Raw genomic sequence first — 13,156 nt, 5'->3', positions numbered from 1 at the left:
GCTTTGCTGGAGGGCAGATAGAGCTCAAGTGTGGTGTGACACAATGCTGAGTTACTCTGCCTGTGCCTGTTTTCTGTGATTTGTGCCTTCTCTAATCGTGCAAGCATTAGCCTTTGTGCCTTGTCCATATCCTAATTTGGATGATATATTTTTGCAGTTTCGCTGGAATCAGTATTCTCATTCCTGCTCATGAACTGTGAGACAGTTTTGCAGCAAGTTACTCAACAGTTGCTAAATTTTATGAGGGATGGCTGCACATTATTGCAGTTGAAAAGGAGGAAGAATCTAATGTACTTCTCACTTTGTCTACCCAGCTGCCTGTATAGCTGTGTTATATGTTCCTGAATAAAAATCATGGGGTTTATGCCACTAAAATACAGTTATTTCATATTAGAATTGTGTCCCCAGTCTAATTTACATGACATGGCTTTATATTATGGAGGAGATGACAACTGCTTATGTGGTTAGGCTGCCAAATACTTTGCATAATTATAAGGAATAATCTTAATGCTTTTTAATATTTCTTTTCCCTAGTACATTCTCAGACCAGTGATGTTAGCTGCAGGATGTCGATATTTACCAGAGAAAATGGCCTAAAGCTATAAATGTGACTTTCTATGTAGAAGGGATACTTCATGAAATTATTTTTGGTTTTGCTCAACTGTGTCTTGTCAAAAATGACAATTTATCTTTCTCCAAGGAGAGAAAAGTGGTGGGTTTTTTTGGTTTTTTGTTGGTCTGTTTTTTTGGTTTTGGTTTTGTTTTTTTTTTTTTCCTGGGAAAAGAATTAACTATTTTCTGGAATAATAACTTACTGTGGTGTCTATACCAAAATCAAGTACCCAACAGTGAGTGAGCACCAGATCTGTACACTCCAGACAACCCGAGCTTGCAATGCAGTGATTTAGCCCTGAATTCCTTGGGAGTTTGTTGAGTTGTGATGCAATTGGATCAGAACTGGCAGTTGTACTTCAAATGCAGCAACATTGATCTCCTTCTTTAAAGGGTATCATGAGTCAAGGGCTCCTCTGGCTGCTTTTCCTGCATGGGGTTGGGTCAGGGCCAGAAAAAAATGCCAGCTGAGAGAGAAGAAAGGCAGCTTTAGTTTTCCTTTTTATTTCTTTGGCAGTTGCAGGCCAAATTTGGATGGAATATAAAGATTTGTCATCCACCAATATTGCACGATAATGGATTCTGCTTGGGCTTTGCACTTGCTAAAGGACAGGGGTGCAGAGAGTGGTGATAGAAGAGGTAAGAACTCTGAGAGAAGATGGCTTTAGGCTCCCCAAAGTTATCTACCAGCCCTCAGCTGCAAGAACATTAGTTTCATGTTGCCAACAAGCCAAAAGTGAAGTCATTGGTCTCACTGCAATGAGAGAAATGGGCTGAAGTTAAGGACTTTTTATTCTATTTATCCACTAGCTGGATGTATGAGCAAACCAGATATTAAAAAGATAATTTAGAAAACACATTATACTAGACATTTACCTTTCATGGAACTCTTAAATTATTTGTGTTTCTCTTCAGTAGCTTCAAAACTGCATTGAGCACTAGAGATGAAGTAGAAGAGTTTCTATTTGTGGAGCTTTGAGATTTCTCCTTTATGTTCCATTCTTTCAATTTTCTTCTTGTCCAGTAAAGTTCTAATTCTTGTTTATATCAGTCTTTGTTGTCATGGAAATATCTGAAGGCTTTGAACCTACAGTCATTATGTGTTTATTGTGGAGAGAAGAAGAAGCTGGAAAACAGACTGTAAGGTAGAGATTCATTTTTAAATGATGCACCTCCAAAACTCAGAGAAAAGCAAATTCAGGTTTTTTTTTTTTTATTATATCCAGGGACAGAAGGTGTTTTGACTGCTGTTATAAGTGTGGTTTAGAGCAGGAGGTAGCACCTGGTATATGCTTTCAAAGGTTATGGTTTAGCAGCTCTCATCACTGAGGAGTGCTGTTGGAATAGCAGTAATCCAGCTTAATAAAGTAAAACACAGAATGAGCTCAAATTTCTTTACAGATGTTTATGTAGCAGTAATATCTGCAAGCAGACTTCAAAACACTGCTAGCTGATTAATCAGCAAAGCTGTGCTCTGCAGTCACTGATTCTGAGGTTCAGACTCAGCTCACTGGGTCACACCTGGGCGTTGTGTCCCTCTTCCTCAGACTCACTCCCCAGCTCCAGAGAGAACACAATCCCTTGCTGCAGTGCTTCCACCCCTGCCATGGGCAGGGACACCTTCCACTATCCCAGCTGCCCATCCTGCCTGGCCTTGGACACTTCCAGGGATCCAGGGGCAGCCACAGCTGCTCTGGGCACCCTGTGCCAGGGCCTCCCCACCTTCCCAATATCCCATCTAACCCTGCCCTCTGGCAGTGTGAGTCTATTCCCCTTTGCCCTGTCATTCTGTACCCTGGTGAAAAGTCCCTTCCCAGCTCTCTTGGAGCCTCTTCAGGTCCTGGAAGATGCTGTAAAGTCTGCCAGAGCCTTCTCTTCTCCTGGCTGAACAAACATCTTCTACTGTAGCTTGGTAATGGGTAAAGATCAGATGTTTTTCTACTAAGTAAGAATTCCCAGTGCTTAAATAATTGCTAAAGCTCAGAAACATGAGAAGTACCTCAGGGGAAATGCTCAGAATTTTGTCCTCTGGTCACAAGATCATTTTCAGGGATTTCTTCAGCTTACTGCTTCCAGATGCTGCTCACCAGCTGGGATCTGGAAGCCAGTTATATGGAATTGCACAACATGGCATTGCTCAATGGTTTGCATTTTGTCCTTTGCACTGCAACCATCTCTGGCATTTAGTGGATTATATCTGATACCAATCAGTGTCAGGGAAATTATCTAAGACAGGGTTGTCATGGAAGCCATAGGATGACACCAATAATCACTGTGAGACTAAATAACTATTTAGTAAAAACATTTTATATAAAAGTCATGTAGAAAAATTTACAATATTCACACGTTAATGCAATCTATAAAAATTTGCTACATATGTCATTCAGCATAAAGTGAGATGAAAAGTGTGAGTCAGGACACAGCACAAACAGAACTTGCTATATTTTTCCATTCTTCTTTAAAGGTGTCCTGGCTGATATCCCTTGATAATCTTCCCCCAAGATAAGAACTGGCAAACATGCCTTCAGATCACTCAGAAAATTACTATTTGGTGTGATTCGTGTTGCAATATGCACAGCATGCAGGGATCAAATCTGATAGCAGGGGTCAGTCCTGTGCTGCAATCACCAAGCCCAGTCCGTCTGCACGGAGAACCTGCAAAAGTCATTTCTCCAAGGTAACAGACATACAGGTATGCAGGGAATGGCTCTGTTCTCCAGCCTTTCTGGCTGTGAGAAAATTTCCGAATTAAATACTGAAATCAGAGAGAAAATTGGAGAAATGCTTTCTGTTCTCTGTCAAAACAGATGATTTGAGAAGGAGGAAAACCAAAGTGTTCCAGTAAATGGTGAAGAATTTCACATATTTGATTGCCACTGAACACAGCACGTGTGACACTATTAAACAGCAGGCAGAAGTTAAACCTCATTATTTTCACCTTACACCGGTGTGTTTCTTGGCTCTAACCTGCCAAAAGAAGGGTATTCCTGAAATTCTCCTGCTGCTCCAACACAGGGAGCCAGGGTCCCTGCTTGTCCGAATGGCCAGATAAAGACAGGGGCTGTGTCTGTTAATCCCCTGCTGTTGATGGGCAGGAAGATGAAGCATGCCTGTTTACTGGTGAGGCCCATGTGCAGGGGCTGCTGTGATTTAATTACAACATGCAGGTGAATGGGAGGGTTCCCACGGCAACCCCAGTGTATTCAAAAAATAGCCAGACCTTATCCTGCCATCACAAGTAACATTTGCAGAACTGTCTTCCTTTCCCTCCATTTTTTTTTCCACCTTTCCCACTGTTTCTTGCAAATCTGGGCAAAATGCATCCATGGTGCAATTTGCTATTCTTCCACTGACAATGCTACAGATGTGCTGATTTACACTACCTGACTTTTGCTGTGCATTGAGCCCGTACAGTCTAAACTTTCAAATCCTCTTAATACAAAATAGTCATTTCCATGGAGTTAAAAAATATACTGTTCATTTTTAAAAAAATGTATTTTATAAAAAACATTGTGGAATTTTTCCACCCATTCCTAAAAAATTAAATCAAATAATTACAGCATTATCTAAATAAGCAGCATTTTTGTAAGTACAGATAGTTGTGCCTGTATTCCTTAAAATGTTAGTCATTGGGGTGTGTTATTCTACATTACATCCTACCAAACACAGACCAGTACAAATAAACATGGAAGAATCTTGTCATGCCTAACTTGCTGCAAATTTCTCACAGAATTCAACCCACCATTTTTTTTTCCTGGATCCAGTTCTTGCTGTCAACAACTGTAACAGCAACTGCATTACTGAACTTATTGGGAGCCTGGTGAGATGTCTGCAGCAAAGTAATTAAGTAAATAGGCACTGTTACAAAATGTTGATCAAAACACAGATTGATTTCAAAAGCTCTTCAGTGCCATTCCAGCAGCTGTTCTTATGTACAATATCCTGCACAAGACAAATGTGTTTACTCAAGACACGATCCTGGAGAATGCTTAAGCACATACTTAATTTCAAGCATGTGGATACCCTGGTGTAGTCAGACTGTTTGTGTGCTTAAAATTAATTAGGTGCTTAAGTGCTTTGTTAAGATGAGATGAAGATGTGCAGATTCTGCAAAACTCCTGTTCAAAAATCTTCGGGAGAAATTCTACAGGCACTTGGGCACAGTATGTACAAAGGTTCCTGATATCTTCCAGACAGGGTCCCAATGGAGAGCACAAATAGAATCTGATATCCAGTCTCAGCCTTGAGTAACCAGGCCTGGAGCATCCGCCACCCCTCGTGCCACAGCTGAGCCAGCCAGCTGCAGCATCTCTGCTGCTGGTGAGCCCTTACCTGCCCGGGGTTCTGGCCAAAGGGATCACCTGAGGGCTGTGAAATGCTCACACATTCCCAGCCTGGCTGCCTGTGCCTGCACAGAGCATTGCCACCCACAGCCAGCTGCTGCTGCTCTTCCTGGCTGCTGGGACAGAACTTGCCACGCAGTGAGTGCGCTGAGAAAGGGCAGTCTGCTCTTTTTGGTATTGATACAGCTTTGGCTCATGATCCCCTATTTTATAGGAATTCTGTCCCTGACTAGAAAAAACTGAGCCGTTTGGGATCATGATTTTCATGTTCTAACTGATCATAAAGGCTCCAAAAAAACTTGCTTCTTTGTCCATGTCAACTATGTCACTGTTGCTGACAGAGACAAAAATCCTGTCCTCTCTCTTCAGCTGAAACACACCACCTTGATAGATGGAATAAAGTCCATATTCCGCCTTTTTAGACCAGCAGCTCGTCCTTGCACTCTTCATCAGCAAAATGGGCTCAGGGTAGTTAGTCAGTTTGTAAACATACTGGACAAGCTGTTTGGGGTTTCTGATGTGTCCCAACACGTCTGAGTCCTCGTTCTCGTCTTCACGGAAGCGAAAGTAAATTTGTGAGTAGATGTAATAAAAGCCCGTCTGGGGTATCACTAACTCTCCATTTCTCAGCTCCACGTTGTAAAGGAAGGAGTGGCCTTTTCTAGATGATTCCCAGTTGTTTATTTTGTGTCCAATTCCTCTTCTGGGCAAGGGATTTACTTAAAAAAAAAAAAAAAAGAGAAAAAGAAATGATAACTTAAAAAACAGGTAGTGAAGTCAAGTGCCTGCTAGCTGAGGAGCCTGGTTTTTAATAACAAAGTAAGGAAATCTGCTCTTCCCAGAGTTCATTAGGTCCATTCTCACAACAATTTGATGGTCCATAAGTAAGCTTTATGTGGGAGTTATTATGAACTGCCTTTATTTTTAATATTTGTGCTCCCAAATAAGGGGGGAAAATGATGTTTTTACTTAGTAACAAAGTGAAAATATCTATTAGTGTCTGATACCCTCTGAGGCTGCAGAAAGCCAAGCAAGCCCTTCATTAACATGGCCTGAATGTCAAGTCTCTCCTGTCTGTCTCACATTTCTAATAGGTCTGTCACCATAGCAGCTGGGACTCGCACGACCGACAGAAGGAGACGAAAGAAATGAGGAAAACTTAACACGGGGAAAGACATCTAAATAACACTAGGAAGGACATCTAAAGTTCTTTTCCCCGCTAATGAGGGTTCCAAAAGAAGAGCTAGGGAGGTATCCAGAGGAAATGGGCTTTCTCTCTGTTTGGTGGGAATTAGCAGAAAAAACCCAGTGCCTGGGACAGGATGATTTGTTTCCCACTACTAACTCAATACAAGTATTAACAGGTGTTTTGAGGCTAGCAATGGGAGAGTGATTTAATTAATTCTGTGGTCTTTAACTGTGGTTAAAGGCTTCTCCTTACTGCGTGAGGACAGGGAGCTCCTCCTGCTGCTGCTGCCCGTCAGGTGCGCCGCGATCCTGCGGACGGGACCGCGCGGCTGCTGCCCCTCCGTGTGTGGCAGTGTCAGAGTCCTTTCAACTGGAAGGAAAAAGAAACCCCACATCAGAAGCAAGGACTTTAGAAAGCACATCTATTCCACCTGACTTGATTTTAAGGAATAGCTATGCCACTTTTTAATTGACTGGATCATAGAGTGAGGGCTGATTATTGGCTAAGAAGGCTCAAATTCTGCTTTCACGCTTGCTCATGAAACGTCTTTATGTGCCTCTTTATTCTTTTTCTCCTCCCTCTGCCTTCAAATTACTGACAAAATAACCCATAGTACTCAATTTTATGGTTAAATATTCCTAATTTCCCTGTGAATTTCCACTTGGAGGTTGTAATGCTTTCACTCAACATCTTTAGTGTGAGCTTCAGCAGAGCGATTCCTTAACTGATCTCTGCAGCTCTGTGCAGCATGTTCCAGGAGCTGGGGTACTGGGAGGGCTTTTTAAACATCCCCCATAGACATTGGACTGAGATCTAGGGGTTGAATCCTCTGCATGCACCTTGGTTACCTTGCCCTAACCACTTGACAGTGATTCTGGCTCCTGAAAAAATTTTACCTTCTAGTAATAAGTAATCATCTTTTGATGACTTGATGCCAGTACAAGATCCTAGATCATACAAGAATTTGATGCCAGTTTTCTGCACTTGTAAAAAATCAAGTCATTACACATCAAGTGCCACTAGCAGCTCCTTTTTACCACAGATAATAAAATTATTACAATACCGTTGATTGCAGATATGTTTTCCTCGTAGCTTCTTGACATCATCTGCCAACAAACACAGTAAAAGTGAATTAGCTTGTCAGCTGAGGCTGACAGGGGCAGGAGAAAGACACACTTTTTTCTACTCATGAATAAAGGGGATTCTGGATTTGATCAACAAGCAAATAGGGGGAAAAAAGCACCTATTAGTTTGTTGTAATAAAGAATTTCTATGTTTACATCTTTTAGGTGATGAAAAGCATAGGAAAACATTTTCAAGAGCTCAGGCATAAGTCTATTGAAAAATCTGAATCTTTTGCTTCTCTCAAATAAGAGAAGTGTCCAGGCACCAGCTTCCATTTGCAGAATAGTTAGCAGAGTAAACTATCCGGTCTTAGACCTGAGAAAGTAAATTTCATTTATTTTTATACCTCTTCCTATCTATCTAAGCTCTTAATCCAGCATATTTTACTTTGTGCATTCCCCTTCTTCATAACTGTTTGCTGACTGCTGAAACAAACCAGTTTGGTATGGACAGTGGGGCAGCAGCAAGTGTGGTGATCATTTACCTGGGTGGCTAGTAAGGCCTGTATTGCCAATAATTGATGGCTTTTGTCCTGCCACATTTCTATTTATCCATCTATCCTAACAGTAATAGTAGTATTATCGTAACTGTAACTTATTTCTGGCACCCAGCCTACCTTTTTCTAAGCATTCAGGGAGCTAGGAGGTATATTAGATATGTAAACATCCACCAACTAAAACAATGCTTTCTCTGTGCAGGAGTTCAGGGACTTCACTGGCAGAGCTTCCACCAAAGGAGCCAAGATCTCTGAATACAAATAGAGAATCTCTTTTGGACTGCAAGTTCTGTTTTTGCCAGGAAATTTCAGCCAGAAGATAATTTCTGTGGATGAGCTTGTTTATGTGCTGGAGATGGGATTTTGAAAGCCATTCCAGAGGATTTTAGCCCCTGTGATTTTTCAGCCAGACTGACTTTGTAGCCAAAATGATGTGTATTGTGTGTAAGTCACGCAGGAGGTGCTCTTTGGGAAGGTGCTGTGCCTCATGCTGTGTGCCTACTTGCTCTTTCCTCCCTCACTGCATCACACAGCTCATGACTGGACCACTCCTTAGGCACCTTTGTACCTCTCCCTGTGCTGCATTTAATCTCATTTTCTCTCCCCAGTCTCCCTGTTTTTCCAAAGAGGCAGTGACAGCTCTGATAGCACCATGATCAGTATGATCAGGTAGAAACCCTCTACCCTGAGGTATTTCAGATAAGCCAACCCACCACTGGAATTTGCTTAGTAAAAGCTGTTAGTCTTTGCTTTATTATTTCCTGCATGCAGTGAAAACACTTTTATGGGTTGTTTTTCCTTTTGCTTCAGTGCAAGCACTGCAGCTGGAGCTGTGGCCTGACAATTGCTTTGCAACGAAACAATCTGAGCTTCCTTTATTCTGTTATTAGGATTCCTTCAGCTGTAACAGCACCAAGCACACTGCTCCCAAATACCTTTTTAATTAACTTTCCCAGGTGCCACTTTACTTGCCAGCAGGGATCAGCTTCTCTGTCTTCACTCTCGATGAGCTCCAGGTTTTGGATGGAATTTCCGATCTCCTCCCCGGTGAGACAAGCGATGCCGCTCCTGGAGTACGAGTCCTGGAGCTGCAGCAGAGGGAAAAGCCAGGCTTTCTCATCCATGTGTTTGCAGCTGTGCTGTGTCACTATATTCACTAACTGCTAAGAAACACACTTTTCTTTTCTCTGAAGCATGGTGCAAGCAGAGCTGTATGAACAACAAGAGGACTTAGTTCATCCTGATCTGACATATTTAAATATGAGGGCATGCCTCACATGCAAAAATATGCTTGCATTATCTGCATGGACATAAATCTGGTATGCAGTATTCAAATTAATAGGTTTTGTGAAAATTCAACAGCCCGATGTTGCAAACTCTTTGGATTCTCTAGTTCTGCATTAGAAACATTTATTTAGCACAATGTTGTTTTTTAAACAAATTATTGAGGATGAAATCAAATACTAGAACTCAAAAGTGTTTTCTATGCTGTCTTTTCAGCCAATTGCATTTATAATCCAGACTTTTGCTGTTATATATATCTGTACCATATCCTCCCCGTATCCAGTTTGGGCTCTCTCCTAACACCATTTGTCCTAATAATCCAGACAACTGAAATGACAAGTCCAAACAAAGTCCAAATGAAATCATAATGCTGGATGTTTTTGACATGAAAATATCAAATATCTATTCTCTAGTCATGGAGAAAACATTTTTGTTTTCTGCAAAGATTGAAGAGATTGGCAAAACTCCTTTTGGCTCCAAGGGAATCTGACCGGGAGGGTTTTCCTGGTGGAAATCTCTCTCCCAGCTCCCTGCGGATGCGACTCCAGCTGGCGCTGTTGGTTAATGTGGGAGCACAGAACCTGAGAGCAGCCCTTGTTTGCTTTGAACTGGGCTCCTGCTGCAGCAGCTACACACGGGTCAGCCTTGTGGAGCCAGCAAAGCACTAGGGGAACTTGGAGGGAACAGCAAGAAACATGCAAAGCATTCAGATGGAATCCTGGCAGTAACATTTAAATTTCCCTCTTTTGTTGTGTTAAAGAAGCTTGGTTTGGTTTGCTAAACAGATGCATTTTTTCCTACAAACACCAGTTTTTAGCTGGCCTTGAGACTGGAGTATTGAAAGCAACAGGTGAATTTTCTCCTTCACACTCCATGCTTTTCCTGGCTGTTAGAAAACAAAGGTGTTTAGGAAGAGATTTCCTGCTACAGGGGGAGGAGATTTCACCCCCTTCAAGTCCCACCTTCAGTTTGGAGCAGCAGATTCCACTGAGCTTCAGCTAGCACTTGAAAGTATGTATTTTGCAGGCAGCAGAAAGAAAAGGGACCCCACTACAAGTGTTTGTGAGGGTTTCTGTGTCTTTGCCAAGGAGTTCAGTGGTATTTTTAAATCAGGTTTCAAGAACTCAAAGTGATTGCTATTATGTGCTCATTAGGGTGAAACTGCAGGCTCTGACCCATTTAACTATACAATGAGCTTCTACAAAAAAAGTAGTTTGACGAGTTCAAGATAAAAAGCCAGGCATAGGCAAGTTGTGAGGTTATTGCTTATTCTCCTGCAGACTTGTCACAGCTCAGCCCTCCCATCTGGGAGCAAACAGCCCTGTGCCTCTGCCTCCACCTTACTTGCTCACTTTTCCCCCAAACAGCTTTATCCTCCTGGCACTGCAACCCTACTCTGTATGCAGTTTGAAACCTCAGGGAATGCAGCCTTGCAGCAGCACGTTATGGAACCAAGGGACTGGGATTTCTCTTGTAAGATTTACTCAAATGAGGTTTATCTGCAGCACTGAACCTTTTGAGGACACAACTGCTGTAGGAATCAGCCTGTAGAGCCTCTCTCCTGTGTCAGGAGGGGTTACTGGAATGTCTTCAAAAAAGGAGGAAGCCTGAGGTTGTTTTCCTCGTAGCCCTGTATCCTGAAGCATCAGAACTTTATTGTTTCAGTACTTCCTCTTAAAGCAAAACATTTACACAAATGTCATAATCCAAGTCCTAATCAGGTTACTACAGCTGTAGTGGACAATCCCTGCTAGTTACCAGCATGCTTTTTGTAAAGATAGAAGTACCTGTGGTCTGTGCAGCCACAGTAATTTGGTGAAGGTGCAGAAATGCAGGCATTGTGAACAAAAAGGAGGGAATAAAAATGTGCAGACAAAAATCACAGTTTATCTACAGAAATTTATTCCACATGCACCAGGTGGATGTGGAGCAGCAGGCTGTGTCTAGATGAGTTTTTTCCTGTTTGTTGTGCACCAAATGGCAAATGCAAGAATATGTGGTTAAGGTACCCCCCTCCAGAGCCAGCAACCTTTGTTTGCAGTCCAGCACATCTTCCGTTTGGACAGATTTATCCCTTCACAACAAATGCAGGCTTGTTATTCTTCAGAAACTCTGAGTTGTATTTTGGGCAAGTCCCTGGGATGTGGTTGTGTCCCAGGTGTACATGTTTGAATAGAAGGAAGGAAAAGATAAGTGTGGTTACTAATTACTTAGATTGGCACGTTTGTGAGCAAGGGACTCTGAACCATGTGCATGAGGAAAGGAGGATGCCTTTATATATTTTTCTTCATTAGCAATCATGTAACCTGATTTCAAAAAGTGAGCACATTTCTGTGACTCCCCCACTGGACAGCCACAGCTATAAATTCAGCAGGAAAATCTGTTTTATACATTTTGAAAGTATGAGCATTGGCTCCTGTTGCAGAACACTGCCTCACAGAGAACTCTGACATCTCAGAAGGCTCCACATATTAAATCTCATGTGGAAAAAATGCATACATAGCATAATATCCATATCTACATTATTAAAAATGTAATTAGTTACGCATTACTAGATGCTTATATGCAGTAGTAATTTACCTTTGTGCAATATTTGCTGAGGCTGTAGATGTACAGAACACTTACCTGCAGGTAGGTTTACCTGTGTGCCAGGAGTAGCAACATCCAGGCACAGCAGGACAGTCAATTTGGGGTAAGACACTCATGGAAACCCCGAGTAACAAGGCTCCTTGAAAAGCAGGACCACACACAGTGGACTGTCAACTAAATTCAACCTTCTTGGAGTGTAAATAATCCTTCCCAAGAAGAGGGAAGAGTTAAGCAGCAGCTGCCAGGCCTCAAGGGCGGCTGCAAGGAGACCAAAGCATCTAGACTACACAATGGGTACTTTAAAAGTTACTCTGGAGAATGCAGCGGTGTTTGCCGTCTGGTGCAGTTCCTTTAGGATTAGTCACAGTCTGAAAATCATGTATGATCCTACGGGAAGCATCCACGAGGCACTTGAGCCCTCCCGCACCGCCAAAGTGATGAGACGGCGAATTTGCGCTCTAATGTGAAACACATTTCCTGCGAAAGCGCCGAGCTTGCTTCTCCCGAGCCTGACACCGCATCTGCCCCGGCTCCGAGCTCCTTTCCCCGCGCACACCCCCGGCCCGGCCGCGCCGCACACAAAGGGCGGCGAGCGGAGCTCTTTGTCCGCGGGGCTCAGCCCGGCCCGGCCCGGGGATGCCGCTCGCATCCCCCCGCCCAGCCAGCCGGCCCGTCCCGGGGCACAGAGCGGGCAGCGCGGCTCCCCCCGCCGCCGAGCCCCCGCACAGACCTGTCGGAGCTCGCTGGTGAAGTACAGGAAGGTGACGGCCACGCACACGGACTGCAGCAGCACGGCGGCCACCAGCACGGCCCCGCAGGTCTGCGCGGGGCTGGGGCCGCCCGCCGGCAGCATCGTGGGGCTGGCAGGGCCGGGCCGGGGGCTGCGGGGGCTCACGGCCGCTGTCCCGCGGCGAATGCAGCCCCCTCGGCCCGGCCCGCCGGGGGATGGAGCGGGCGGGGCGGCGCGCAGGGACCCTCCCCCGGCCGGGCCCTCCCTCCTCTCTGCTCCAGCCCTCCCCTCCTCGGCTCCCCCCCGTGCTGGCCCTGCTTTCCCGCCATGGATTCCCCGCCTTCCCCGGCTGTGCTCCCGGGAGCCGCCGCTCTCTCCGCCTCCCCGCAGTGCGGGGTCGCTGCGAAGATGCGCTCTCTTTCTCGGCTGCCTCTCCGAGCAAACTCTCTGAGAGTTTGCCACCTGAGAACGGTGGAAGCTGGTTTTTTTAAAGGCATTAAAGCTCTGGTTATGTGCGCAGAAAGGCACGGAGTTTCCTGAGTTCAGGTTGTGTAATAGAGTTTTAGAATCGCAGATTGCTTTGGGTTGGAAGGACCTTAAAGTTCAGCTCGTCAACCCCCCCTCCATGGGCAGGGACACCTTCCACTATCCCAGGCTGCTCCAAGCCCTGTCCAACCTGGCCTTGGGCACTTCCATGGGTGGAGCATCCACAGCTTCTCTGGGCAACCTGTGCCAGTTTTTCACCACCCTAAATATAAAAATATTTTCATTGTAAATAACTTATTTCT

The 13,156-nt window shown here is 44.1% G+C and overlaps 1 protein-coding gene across 1 annotated transcript; it reads right to left on the bottom strand.

Annotated features, from left to right (window-relative positions):
• Positions 1 to 2,897: 2,897 nt before the first annotated feature.
• On the bottom strand, positions 2,898 to 12,552 carry TNFSF10 (TNF superfamily member 10). Its single transcript, XM_038146200.1, has 5 exons — positions 12,369 to 12,552; positions 8,701 to 8,853; positions 7,208 to 7,250; positions 6,397 to 6,513; positions 2,898 to 5,674 (listed from the first exon to the last, which is right to left on the bottom strand). Exons 1-5 carry the CDS (start codon positions 12,489 to 12,491, stop codon positions 5,226 to 5,228), a joined length of 885 nt encoding a protein of 294 aa, XP_038002128.1. The 5' UTR covers positions 12,492 to 12,552; the 3' UTR covers positions 2,898 to 5,225.
• Positions 12,553 to 13,156: the final 604 nt, after the last annotated feature.

Source organism: Motacilla alba, chromosome 9 (genome assembly GCF_015832195.1).
Source record: "Motacilla alba alba isolate MOTALB_02 chromosome 9, Motacilla_alba_V1.0_pri, whole genome shotgun sequence".
Taxonomy (NCBI): domain Eukaryota; kingdom Metazoa; phylum Chordata; class Aves; order Passeriformes; family Motacillidae; genus Motacilla; species Motacilla alba.
Note: the sequence above shows the minus strand (reverse complement) of the source record. Positions and strands in the feature narration are given on the sequence as shown.

Coding starts and splice junctions, on each gene's coding strand:
- TNFSF10 (XM_038146200.1), bottom strand. CDS start 12,491: ATGCTGCCGGCGGGCGGCCCCAGCCCCGCGCAGACCTGCGGGGCCGTG. Junction 7,251..8,700: donor TGGGAAAGTTAATTAAAAAG/GTATTTGGGAGC, acceptor GTTTGTTGGCAG/ATGATGTCAAGAAGCTACGA. Junction 6,514..7,207: donor AAACATATCTGCAATCAACG/GTATTGTAATAA, acceptor TTTTCCTTCCAG/TTGAAAGGACTCTGACACTG.